Genomic DNA, 12,095 nt, shown 5'->3' with positions numbered 1-12,095 from the left:
GGCTTGATTTCACCACAACCTGAATTCTCTTGGCTTCCATTGGCTGGCTTGAATACTATCAACCCTGCCATTTCCCCCACCCCCCACCTTAAAACAAAAACTTATCAAGCATTTGCTGTGCACCTGCCACTGGCCTTATCACTCTACACATCTTGTATCACAGTGAACCCATGCGGTCAGTAGGTCCTAGCACTACCCTGATTTTACATATGAGGAGACAAAGAAACAGAGATGTTCAGGAGTGGTGGGGTTAGACTGGCACTTGGTCTCTGATCCAATTAGACTTCCGCTCACTCCGAGGAGTTTAGTGTGTGCTTGAACTGAGCATGCCATGTGGAAAGCCATACCTGATCACACTGGCAACTCCACAGAAGGCCCTAGGTCAGGGAAGGTGACACAAAAGGCATCCTTGGCGCCCTGCCTCTCACTTGCTGGGCCTCTGCTTTTCTTGGAGCAGAGCTGCCGGGCAGTAGCCGTCTTACCCGGGGGAAGAGGGGGCCAAACCCCAGGGAAACTGCCCCAGTGCCTACAGCTCTCACTCAGGCAGCTACATAGAGCAGAACATTTCCATAGATAGAGCCCTGGCTGCTATGGGAAAATAGAAATAACCATAGGCACCCATGCACATCCTCAGGGGTCAACAAATTGACATGAGCATCATTGCTTTGACTAGAAGGGACGACTTCAGTTCTGCGTTCATTGGGGTTTCGGCTGAGGACGCAGAGGGTCACTGGCTGTGTGAGGTCGTTAGCAAGTTTAACAATTTTCCAGCTATGGGGTTTTTCACCAGTCTCAGGAAAAGGGAAGCAGTGAATCCTCAAGAGCTTTTCTTCATGCCTCGGATTTGTCAGATCTGGGTCAGCCACTCCTTTCCCCCAATTTATCCTGCCAGCAGGTGTCTGAAGCAGCAGAGACAAGCTAATCAAAGCTGCTGGCAGTTAAAAATAAATCTCAAGTGTCAAGGATACACTCAGTCTAGAAGGAGGTGAGCAGGGAAGGGTGGGGACAGTGGCCCCTTTTCTCTCTCCATTTGTCCACATCAGGAGTTTAGAGGGGATATTAAACCAGTTCCTCGTGGTTTTGCATTGCCCTTCCATCCATCCTTGCTGCTCTGAGTGTGGCACTCAGACCAGCAGCATTGACAACATCTGGGAGCTTGTTAGAAATGCCCCAGCCCACAGTTGGAATCTGCATTCTAACAAGATCTCCTGGCAATTGGTATTTGCATTAAGGTTTGCAGAAGCTTTGCTCTGCGTTTTCAGAGTTGGTGGAGCCCTGACTCTTGGAAGCTGAACCTGGGAAAGAGCCGATAGTGTGATTAACAGGTGAAGGTGATTCTCTTCCCCAGCATTCTCTCTTCTCCTTCTTCAGGGTATAGTAACATTGAGGAAGAGTCCCAAGGGCGGACCGATACTTCAGAGTCCAGTCAGTTTTGATTGCAAAACTTAAGTCGAGTCTAGGGTGTCCTCACTCAACCAGGAACGCTGGAGAGCCCAGACATGCAGGGTACCTCCTAGGGAGGTAGGAGGTTGGTCTGGCTAGTAGGTTCTTTAACTGAGGTGTGTACCCATCAATTAAAGGCCGTGGCATGAATTTTGCTAAACCTAATCTGATCAAGTCCTGGTAAAGAAACTCCACCGCACAGCCAGATGCCAGCCTTTATTTGTGTAGAGTTGAAGCAAACGTCATGTGAGGACAAGCCGTTTTCCAAGTGGAATTTCCCCACAGTCCCTCTCCTTGTATCTCTATTCCAGGATGGGAGACGATATGATAGCTCAGAAAGAAAGCCCAAAGGGAAGGGTGTTGTGGCCCTAAAGTTTTGGGGATAAATTGGATTTCAAAAATTAAATAAACCTTTTTCATGCTCATTGGAATAATGTCTGGAGCATGGTCAGGGAAGAAGGAATGGAGACTGTCGGCAAGAAGGCCTGATCCTCCAGGTGACTTAGGCTAAATGAGAAGCCAAGGCCTAATGGACATCAATGAGTCCATTCCATGAGCAGTTTTTGAGCACCCTAGGTCCCTATGTCCTAGGGACTCCCACCCCAGCCCAGTCACTGAGAGCGCCTTGGGTCTCACCAAAGGCCAGAAGTAGGGAGCACCCTAGGGTGCCCAGATTTCCTTGCAGCACAAGCATGAAATGGGAGAGTCAGCCTCGTTTCCACGGAAGCCAGGAGAGGTGACTCTCATCACCGAGCCAGCCTCTGTGATTAGTATGCGTGGAGAGGAGAATAATTAAATGCCGCTCTTGGAGAAGAGACACTCGTGTTCTTGATGGTGCCTGATTATTTCCTCAGGAGGATGAGAGACTTAGTCGTTAGGATTTCTGTCTGAGCCTGAGCTTTGCGCTCCTCCTCCTTTCACTAGGGAGGGGAAGCAGAGACCGCTCAGCTGACCAGAAGGTGCTGTGGCTTCATATTAATGCCTTTCTTTTAAAAGAACAATGAGCCACCTTAGCCCACAGCCCAGCAGCTCCACACCCGCCCAATCTCTCATGCATATTCATCCTGCTTCAAAGAGCACAGCATGGAATATGCAAATTGACCAGGCAGGAGCTGGTTGGCATTTTGATAATAGCTTTGTCTGAAAAACCCCAGAGACACATGCACATCTAGTTCCTCTCTCTCACTCTCCCTTTTCTCTCTCCCTTTCCTCTACCCAGTGTCCCCCTCATTCGCTCCTCCACCTCCAGCCTGCCAGAGAACAGGAAAATGAATCACAGAACCAGAGAAGCAAGTTAGCGGAAGAGCCAGGGGTCTGTCTTCCAGTCCAGTGTGTTTCCCCTTCATCCTCTCCTCTCCTCCTCCTTGAACAGAGTAATTTCATTTTTTCCCATTAAAGTCTTGCCCAATCTGACAATGGCCCTGGGTTCTGGGCATCTGCTCTCAGTCGACTCCCCCTGCTCTTGTCTGGCAACACTTTCTATGCCGTCCCTCTCAGAGACAAGCTCCCTTCTCTTTCTCCTTCTCCCTCCATCTTCCAACCTGGTTTTGCCCTTACTCTCTGCAGTCAAGCCTAAAAAATCTAAGAAGCTGGGCTTGCCCTCTGAACAGGAGGGAGGAATCACCTACACAGGCCTGAAATAAGGAAGGCTTGCATGTCAGCTGTCATCACCTACAGATCACTTGCACTCAACAGTTCCTGACCTCAGATATCAATCCAAAACAGCTGAGTGACCATCAGCGACAGTGCAGTCGACCTTGCTGTTGCTCACTTCGTATCCCGGTATCCCAGTCTGTTGATGGTCAACAGCAGCCTTTCCTCCAGGGCCAGCTCCCTCCTGTAGCGCAGCTCCCAGAAAAGTATGCAGAGCCGTTTCTTAAGCTTAGAGGACCTGGGTCCTGCCCTTTCTCCCCCAAATGCAAAAAGGGAGAGGCAGGCTGTTTGGATCCCACATCTTTAAATGCTGTTTCATCTGGGGACCTTAGAGGAGAAAGGCAAAGGCAGGTGCAGATCTTGAAGGCCAGCCTCCGTCAAGCCAAGGCTTAGGGAAGGCAAATTACCTCACAGGAAGAGCATGGGTTTCGACCTTGGGTTCAAATCCCAGCTCTACTACATATTTGCTAAATCTTTTTTTTGTTTAGTTTTGAGGAAGATTAGCCCTGAGCTAACATCTGCTGCCAATCCTCCTCTTTTTGCTGAGGAAGACTGGCCCTGAGCTAACATCCGTGCTCATCTTCCTCTATTTTATGTGGGATGCCTGCCACAGCATGGCTCAACAATCGGTGCCGTGTCTCACCCGCCATCTGAACTGGCGAACCCTGGGCTGCTGAGGCAGAACGTATGAACTTAACTGCTGTGCTACTGGACCGGCCCCGCTAAATCATTTTTGAGAAAATTAATATCTCTGAGCCCCAGTTTCCTCAGTTTAGAATGCGAGTACTAATATTAACCATAATACCAGTAATTCTTCCAGTATTATTTTGAATAATCTACACTATCTAGCATGTTTGCTAAGTACTCAATAAATCGTGACTTTTATTTTCACTAGAAAACTTTGAGGAACACAGAGAAACGGCTGGACCCCATGGCCTCTTGAGCTCTGGGGAGCTGGTCATTTTTCAATCCAGTAGACACAGAAGACCGAAAACAAAACCAAAACAAGACAGGCCTGTTCCCCTCAAGTCAGCCCTACCCCTACCCTTTATCCTACCAAATCCTGCTTAGCGGTGGCCCAGTGAGCCCTGGCACCCTCCGGTTCTAGCACCAGTGGCCTCGGGCACTCCTCGTGGACAAGGAGACAAAGCAGAGGCAGGCAGTAGATCCTATTCTGATTTCTCTGCAGGTTCATTCACGGGGAGTGGTGGAGGAGGGGTGGTGAAAAGTCATTTATTTTTGTGCTTAGAGAAAAGATTCTATGTTGACTGGCAAGGAGACAGGCAGAGTGACAGAGGAGGAAAGACTCCAGAGCAGACCGCCCCAGACACACTCAGAGAATCCTCACGAGCTTCATGATTGGGGCAGACAGGCGGGAACATGAGGGTTAATCCAAAAGGTTCGAGAAAGACATCGCGGATCACCTGCAGCACTGCCCCAGGTTGTAAGTAAGCCTCGAAGACCACAATTAAACAGTCTGCAGGGCTTTCCCCTCTTCCTCCTGTCTCCAGAAGGCAGCTCTCAGGTCACTGGGTGAAGTTGGATGGGTCAGGTGGCTCTGTGGGACAGTTCGGCCTTCCTGCCCTAGGAGGCACTGGGCTCCCAAGGCTGGAGGTGGGTGGTAAAGGGAGATGACAAGTTATAGTGTGCTATGGGTGGGGTTCCTATGTGGGGTGGCCAAATTGGGCTTGCTGACCCTTAGTGCCCTTTCCAAGACTGAGAAACGACATTTTCACTCTAGGTTTGAATTTTCTTTTTCTTTCTTTTTTTTCTTTCCTGTTGAGGAAGATTTGCCCTGAACTAACATCTATGCCAATCCTCCTCTATTTTGTAAGTGGGTTGCTGCCACAGTGTGGCTGATGAGTGGTGCAGGTTGGCACCTGGGATCTGAACCCGAGAACCTGGGCTGTAGAAGTGGAGCACGTGGAACCCAACCACTACTCCAAGGGACTGGCAAACAGCTGGGAGGGGCAATACTGAGAGCAACGAGGCATTTTCAGCTCCAAGCAGCTGCGCTGCAGATCCTTTTCTGAAATCAGGCTTGGGTGAGGTAGTGAGTGGTTCAGAACCTCTGGAGGTCTATTAAAAGTGCACCTACCTTGGCCTCACCCTTGGAGATTCCAATTTAGTAGATCAAGAATGGAACTCTGAAAGCCTGCTCAGCAATTCTAAGGTGCGCCCAGCTGAAAACTCCTAGGCTAGGGGCTGGGGAGAGATGAGGATGCCACTGTCCTGGAGGTGCTGTGGGGATTCCATCACAAGAGAGCAAAGTTATTTCCTCTCCTTTAAAATGTGGCCCCGCGTGGATCCACAGCCATGTCCAGTCTAAAGGGCGGCAAGAAGCGTGAAGCGGTTTAGCTGTTGGAAGCCTGGGCAGTGATGTCAATCTCAGTTTCTCCAGCAGGGTGGGGCTGTCCAGAGCAAGAAGCAGCATCCCCAGGAGAAGCTGGGGAGCCTGTTGTGCTGTGGTCCACAGGACTAGAGTTTCATAGACTATCAACTGAGAGGGAACTTCGCGACCGTCTCCTCTGGCCCCTGAATGTGCAAGTGAAGAAGTTAATTTAGATGCTCCCTGTGGGTAAGGGGAAGCTATTGGCAGAGTCTTGGCCAAATCCAGGGGAACCCAGTATTCTTCCTTTCCCTGAAAAGGAGCATGGGAGGCCCACAGGTGAGCAGAGAGGGCCTTAAATGAGTTTGATATAAGAAAAATTTTGCAATACTAGGGGGAAAACAACCACCCAGAAATTCACAAACTAACAGGTGGATGTGAGATATGCACACCTGAAGTGAGTTCTCTGAATAATGCTTGGGTGTAATAAGATGAAAAATGAAAAGCTATAATGAGATATACACAACTGGAGGGAATTGTCTTAAATGGCTGATTGTAATGAGATGTACATAAATTGTAAGGCTTGTAATGAAATGAAAAAAATATTCTTGCCTGATAATACTGGGTGTAATGTCTACACCTGAAATAAGTCGTCTCAGTGCACTGAGTGTAATGAGATGCACATAATTTTAAAGAGTGTAATGAGATGAAAAATAAATCAAATACTTGTCTTAAAATGAAAGATGTTCTAAGATGCACACACCTGAAGGGCATTGTCCTAAATGGATTTGGTTTAATGAGATGCATTTAATTTGCAAAGGGACTAAATGAGATTGGCCCAGAGAGAGGCTGAGAAATATACAAGTATAAGATAAATACACTCAAAAGTGGTGTAATAAAATCTGCCTCCTCTGTGGGCTGGAAAGAAGATGCAGAAGTGGGAATGCAGAGCTTGATGCGATCGGCTTTTTCTCTGCCAGTCCTGGGTGATCCCTTGGCCTGTGACGCTCTGCAAAGTTGAATTATCTCTGTCCCCCATATGATGCCAGGCACATAGTAGGCTCCTGTGAGTGCTCCTGACTGAATAACTGGCTCAGCAGGGTGTAGTCTGTACAGCAAAAGGAAGTCAAAGGGAGCAACTATGAAACAAGGAACATCTTTTTTTTTTTTAAAGCCCCAGTACATAGTTGTAAGTCCTTCTAGTTCTTCTATGTGGGATGCCACCACAGCATGGCTTGATGAGCAGTGTGTAGGTCTGCACCCTGGGTTGGAACTGGCCGACCCGGGACCACTGAAGTGGAGTGCGGCAACTTAACCACTACACCACTGGGCTGCACCCAAACAAGGAACTTCTAAAGGGCAACTGAGAACTATTTCCTGGGAGCAACGTTTCTCAAAATCTTCAGGCATCTTGCTTTGGAATCTGGGGAAAAGCTAGTTGTGGGACTAACTGTATATAAAACAAGCCACCCAGGTGGCTTTCATGCCACAAGGCTCATGATGGCCTCTAGAGGCCAGGTGGCCAGGTGACATAGGAGTGAGGATGTCTGGAGGTCAGGCACGGGTACACTGTGCCGTTGAAGGTAGGAGTATCTTCACTTGCGCAAACACAAATGTTCTCTCCAACTTTCATTTTCTTTTTAGAGTCTTTTTTTTTTTTTGAGGAAGATTAGCCCTAAGCTAACTACTGCCAATCCTCCTCTTTTTGCTGAGGAAGACTGGCCCTGAGCTAACATCCGTGCCCATCTTCCTCTACTGTATATGTGGGACGCCTACCACAGCATGGCTTTTTGCCAAGTGGTGCCATGGCCGCACCCGGGATCTGAACTGGCGAACCCGGGCCGCCGAGAAGCGGAACGTGCGAACTTAACCGCTGCGCCACAGGGCTGGCCAGTCCAACTAGCATTTTCAAAGGCAGAGCTGTCTGGGACTATCTTGTGTTCTCACTTCTGATAGAGCAATAGATATGGAGAAATATTTTCCTTTTTAAATACAACCACTCCAATATTGGAGGGAAAGGCAAAAAAAGGAAAAGGAGAAAAGGGAGGGAGGAAACATTGGTTAGTTAACCAATGAGCCAACCAAACAGGGATGGCCTGATAAGAACTGGAATGACCCTCAGCATCGGCGCTGGGGAACCCCCAAGGCAACATCTTGACAACCTGGGGACCACATCGGAAGGGGCAGCAGAAATTCAACTCCACCCCATTGTGGCTGCGTGGGAATAATAGTCCCGAGTTGCTTAACTTTCCAATTTTTCAAGAGAAACCAAGAATCTGAATTTTTATGTGCAATCTTCAACTTAATTTTTGGTCCCAAAATTTAAAAAAAAACAATATATAGTCCAAAAAAAACGCGTCTGCGAGCTGAATTTGACCTGAACCCGCCTTTGACCTGAGCGCCGCCTGTTTGTGACTCTGGGTGATGAAGTTTGAGGTCACTGTCCTAGGATGAGATCAATTTTAACCATTACGGGGACACCGTGAGCACATTTTCAGCCTCAGTCCTCTGTTAAAACGTAAACTCCCTGAAAACGAGAACTTTGTTGATCACAGCTGCATCCTCCGTGGCTAAAACTGCCTGGGAGAGAGTCTGTGCTAATAAAGACACGTTGAATGAATGAATGAGTCCAAGCAGGCTGCAGGGTCGCAGAGTCAGTGCCCTCATCTGCCATGTCCAAGGCAGCAGAGAAGCTCCTTGGTCCAGGAGGTTTAGCTCTGGCCCTCCACTTCCGTGAGCAGGAATCTTCAAACCTGAAAGGTCTTCCCTGGTGGGAGAGACACTGGGGTGAAAGGTCAGTCTGAACAGTTCCCAGGGCGCTGATACCAGAGCACCATTTGGTGGTAAAGGACATCTCCTCCACACCCACCTGGCACTGTCCCCTCTCTCTTATTTCCAAGGGAGTATTGTACGCCTTCTCCTTGGGGTGAATAGGATTTGAGTCAGGCACAGAGAGAGGTTGCTGCCTCCTCAAAACACAACCACCCACGTCTCAAATGATTTAGGAAACCCCTTGGTACTTGGCCTTGTGGTTGAAAAGATGGCGGAACTTGAAAGAAAAACTTAGGAAGGGGTGGGAGAGGCTGGGACCGGCTACTCTGTAATTTCTTAGAACAGTGTTCCTCAAGTGTGTTTTGTGGAATACTACTGTGATTGAATAGATATCACTTGAAAAAAAAAGGCAAGTACATTTGGGAAACAGGTTAAACAAACAGGTTTCTTTCCTGCGGGACTTTTCAGGGACTTTAATATACTAACGAGCCTTATGAAACTCCACTAGCAAAATATAATACGCAGTTCATCCTAGACTAATGTGACCTTGAGTTTTTGGGGTAGCATATCTTTTAACAGTGTTCCCTGGAAAACAGCGCTTTGAGAGTCTGCCGTCTTCCTGGCCCTGGGAGGTGATGTTCTAGGTATCATCTTTGGATCTAGAGACCGTCTCCACTGCCTAGAGGCAAGGTCTCGGCTGTGTTTGCAGGACTCTCAGGTGTAACAGGTGGGCTGGGCTCCGGGACAGCAGTGACCCAGGGAACCGCCGTCAGAGCTGCATGGAGGCCCATTCTGCCTGTGTAACCCGCCGCCTCCTCCATCTTCAGCCTGGCGCCAGGGTGTCCACCGGCAGGTGCAAGCTCTCCAGCCTGTGTGAGTGTGAACGGGGAACTCCTGCTTTTCCGCGGTGATCATCCCACAGCAATGCCCGGATAAGGAGACCTCCAGGCTGAGATAGCAGGAATGCCTCCCTCTCACTTCCTGGTGGAGATAAGCTGCCCCTACATTTCTTCTTGCCCCAGGGAATACAGTGCTGAACCCTGAGTTCAAAGGGCAGTCTCCCCTCTGGACACAGCTCCAGGATTAAATTGGGCAGTCAAGACTTCCTCTCCTTCCCCATTCCTGGGACTTTTCCCCTGAGGGCTGGGGGAGGGGCAGTGGCAGCACCAGCTCCAGAGATGAAAACTCTCAGAGCCTAGGATGGAGACGGGAAAGCAAAGGCCTTTGAGGGAGGATGGTGGAAGAGGGGGCACTAAGTTCAGACCTCTCCACGGCTATGGAGGAAAATTGTCAGGAGAGGGCAGTAGAGAGCTTCCTCCTGTTTCCTCTCCCTCCCTTTGTCTTAGAGCAAAACAGACACGCAGTTAGTGTACCAGACTTGGCTATCTTCCTCCCCACAGAGGGAAACTGAGGTCACCCAGAAAGCTCTCTGTCTTGGTCCCTTCCACAGGTAGTCAGTTCAACACAGGGTCAGCTGAGGCCTCCAAATTTTCTCTGGTCCAGGGTCCCACTTACCACAGAAAGAGAGAACGGCACATCAGAATTACGGTAGGTAATAAGATTTACTGAAAACTCGGCCACATTCAGTACTGGTTTGGTGGATACATCAGAAGGAGGTTGCATAACATTAGGCAGGTGGAGGGGGCTGGGAGGAGGACACGTGGGCACGTGTGTGCGGGTGTGCCTGTGCTGGGGTGGGACGCCTGTGCAAAGTGGTAAGTGGAAGGGTGTGTGTGTGTGTGTAACAAGAAAAATGAACCAGAAAAGGAAATGTATTTTATCCCACTGCACGTTGTAAAAGTCTCACGCCAAAAAAGCTCGACTTTCCTCTACCTATGGCATCAAAAGGGAGTAAAAAATGATTGGATCACCCAGATTATAAATAAGGTTATTTGTTTCTCAAAAATCCCTATTAAAACATTAAATATCAGCTCTTTTGGGGGAGAAATACATTCATTTCAGGGAGACCTCAGGAAAGCGACCATCCTTTTGCTCCACCCCAACCAGGTAGAGGAGGGGAAGCCCCAGAGGGCCCTGAGGGTCCCCTCAAGTTGAGCCAGGCAGCCACTCACATCCTGCCACTGAAGGAGATGGCCGATGCACAATTTACAAATGAAACTGCAGGTCCATTAAATTAAATCCAATGGAAAACACACGTGTGATCAGTCCTGTCATTCACAGCCATGGGGTGGGAGGGAAGGGAGGAGGGAGCGCCAATCATGAGGGCCTGGAGTTGGGCTGGGAGTGTGTGTTGGGGCAGACGGTGGACAGCTGCTGCTCGTGGGAGCCCCAGCTCCTCCTGTGCTGTGTATGATGGTGGTGTGTAGAACAGCGAGGCGCGTGGGATGGGGCACCACTTGGCTCCTGGGTGCCATTTCTCGGGGCCCTCCCCTACACTGTGGATATTGAAGGGAGGTGGGATGTAGCACCTTCTCCAGCCCCTGGCTTCCCACTGGGCTGGATGCTTCTTTCCAATGTTTCTTCTGCCTTCTCTGAAGCAAAGAATGAAGAAGAGAGGATGGAGGCCAAGGGAGCCAGCCTGGGAGCAGAGGGACAGCCATGAGGGACTTGAGGGGTGGACGGGTTGCAAGCTAACCTGGTTCCACCCTCTCTGCTGGTCAATGGAGGGGGTAGAATATCTGAGGGGCTCCATCTGAGGGCTGGGACATTTGGGATAAGACACCACTGTCCTGTTGTTACAGGAGCTAAATTCTGTGACCACCGAAGGACGGCTGTGTCCCCAAAGTCACCTTGATATGGCTCCTAGCCCGGGTTCTGCCATCTCCTTGGCTCCTGGAGCCAACCCAGGTGAAGGGACTCCTCTTAACCTCTTGCAATCTGAGCCCACCAGCTCACCGTTTGTTTCCAGGGGAGAGAGGAGGCGGCTCTGCTGGCTCCCATCCCAAGTCCACGGCTGCCTCCACCCCTAGTGGAGCCTTGGAGGATGAGCCGGAGCCTGAGGGAATCCAGGCCCCCCTCGGATCTGCAAGATGTGATGCCCAGGTGCCCCCACTCCTCCAGCCACTGGCTATGCTTTTGGGCTCCCGCTTGCCCTCGAATGTCTCTCAAAGGAGCTGAGAACCTTCTGAGGGTAAAACCCAAACCCCTTTGTCTCTCCCTTTGCTCCTAACTCTGTCCCTTGGCAAAGGCTCACTCTGCCAACAGCACTGATCCACCTCACAGTGCAGGGCTTGTAAACAACTCAAGTCCCTCAGTTGGAGGGCCGTGGATGCCATCTGTCCTCAGGGATTTGGTGAGTCCAGATCTCACTCCTGTCTTTCCGTACAGGCTGCTTGACTGGCTCTGCCAGACAGAGTCCTCGCAGTTCTAGGGAAGTGGGGCTGGGGTACTCATCGAAGCTTGGTGGTCGGGAGGGAGCAGGTGTCTCCTCTGCGTTTCTTCAAGCTACTGATCTTGGGAAGCTAAGGCCCAACTTCCTCGGTGCTGCCTGCCCACGTCCCCTTCCCCCCAACCCTGAAGCCCTCCTGACGACACTCCTCTCCTGCTCGGTGATCAGTGCCATCTGGGCTGCCCGTCTACTCCAGGGAGTCACTGTGTTCCAAGCCCAGGTCGCTGACATTCGTCGTCTGCAACTCGTCAGCCTCCTCCTCCAGCTCCTCTTCCTCCTCCTCTTCCATCTCATCCTCATCCTCTTCTTCTGTCCCATCCAATGAGTCATCGTGTGCAGCCATCATAGCCTGCTGCATAGCCATGGTGGCATTGTCTGAGGACAGGGACTGCAGGTTGTCCAAGTTGATGGAACCTACGTGAGAGATGAAGGCAAGGGTCAGGCCCAGGAAACTCAGTGGTGGACCGAGTCAATGGGGTGATGAGCTCCTAAGCTGGACAATTCCCTGGTATAAGTCTCTGTCCACTCACTTGTCAGCCATTCCCGCCC

The 12,095-nt window shown here is 50.1% G+C and overlaps 1 protein-coding gene across 13 annotated transcripts in view; it reads right to left on the bottom strand.

The window, feature by feature from the left end:
- Positions 1-9,740: 9,740 nt before the first annotated feature.
- The window catches only part of PKNOX2 (PBX/knotted 1 homeobox 2), a 253,941-nt gene continuing 251,586 nt past the window's right edge, over positions 9,741-12,095 (bottom strand). For all 13 annotated transcript variants that reach the window (XM_003365280.5, XM_001505076.6, XM_005611680.4 and 10 more), the window contains one exon: positions 9,741-11,960. In XM_003365280.5, the coding sequence (XP_003365328.2) occupies positions 11,734-11,960 (227 nt within the window). In that variant the 3' untranslated portion in view covers positions 9,741-11,733. The remainder of the gene's footprint in view (positions 11,961-12,095) is intronic.

The sequence above is a fragment of the Equus caballus genome, chromosome 7, assembly GCF_041296265.1.
Source record: "Equus caballus isolate H_3958 breed thoroughbred chromosome 7, TB-T2T, whole genome shotgun sequence".
NCBI lineage: Eukaryota > Metazoa > Chordata > Mammalia > Perissodactyla > Equidae > Equus > Equus caballus.
The sequence above is the reverse complement of the archived record's forward strand: the minus strand, read 5'-3'. Positions and strand labels throughout refer to the sequence as shown.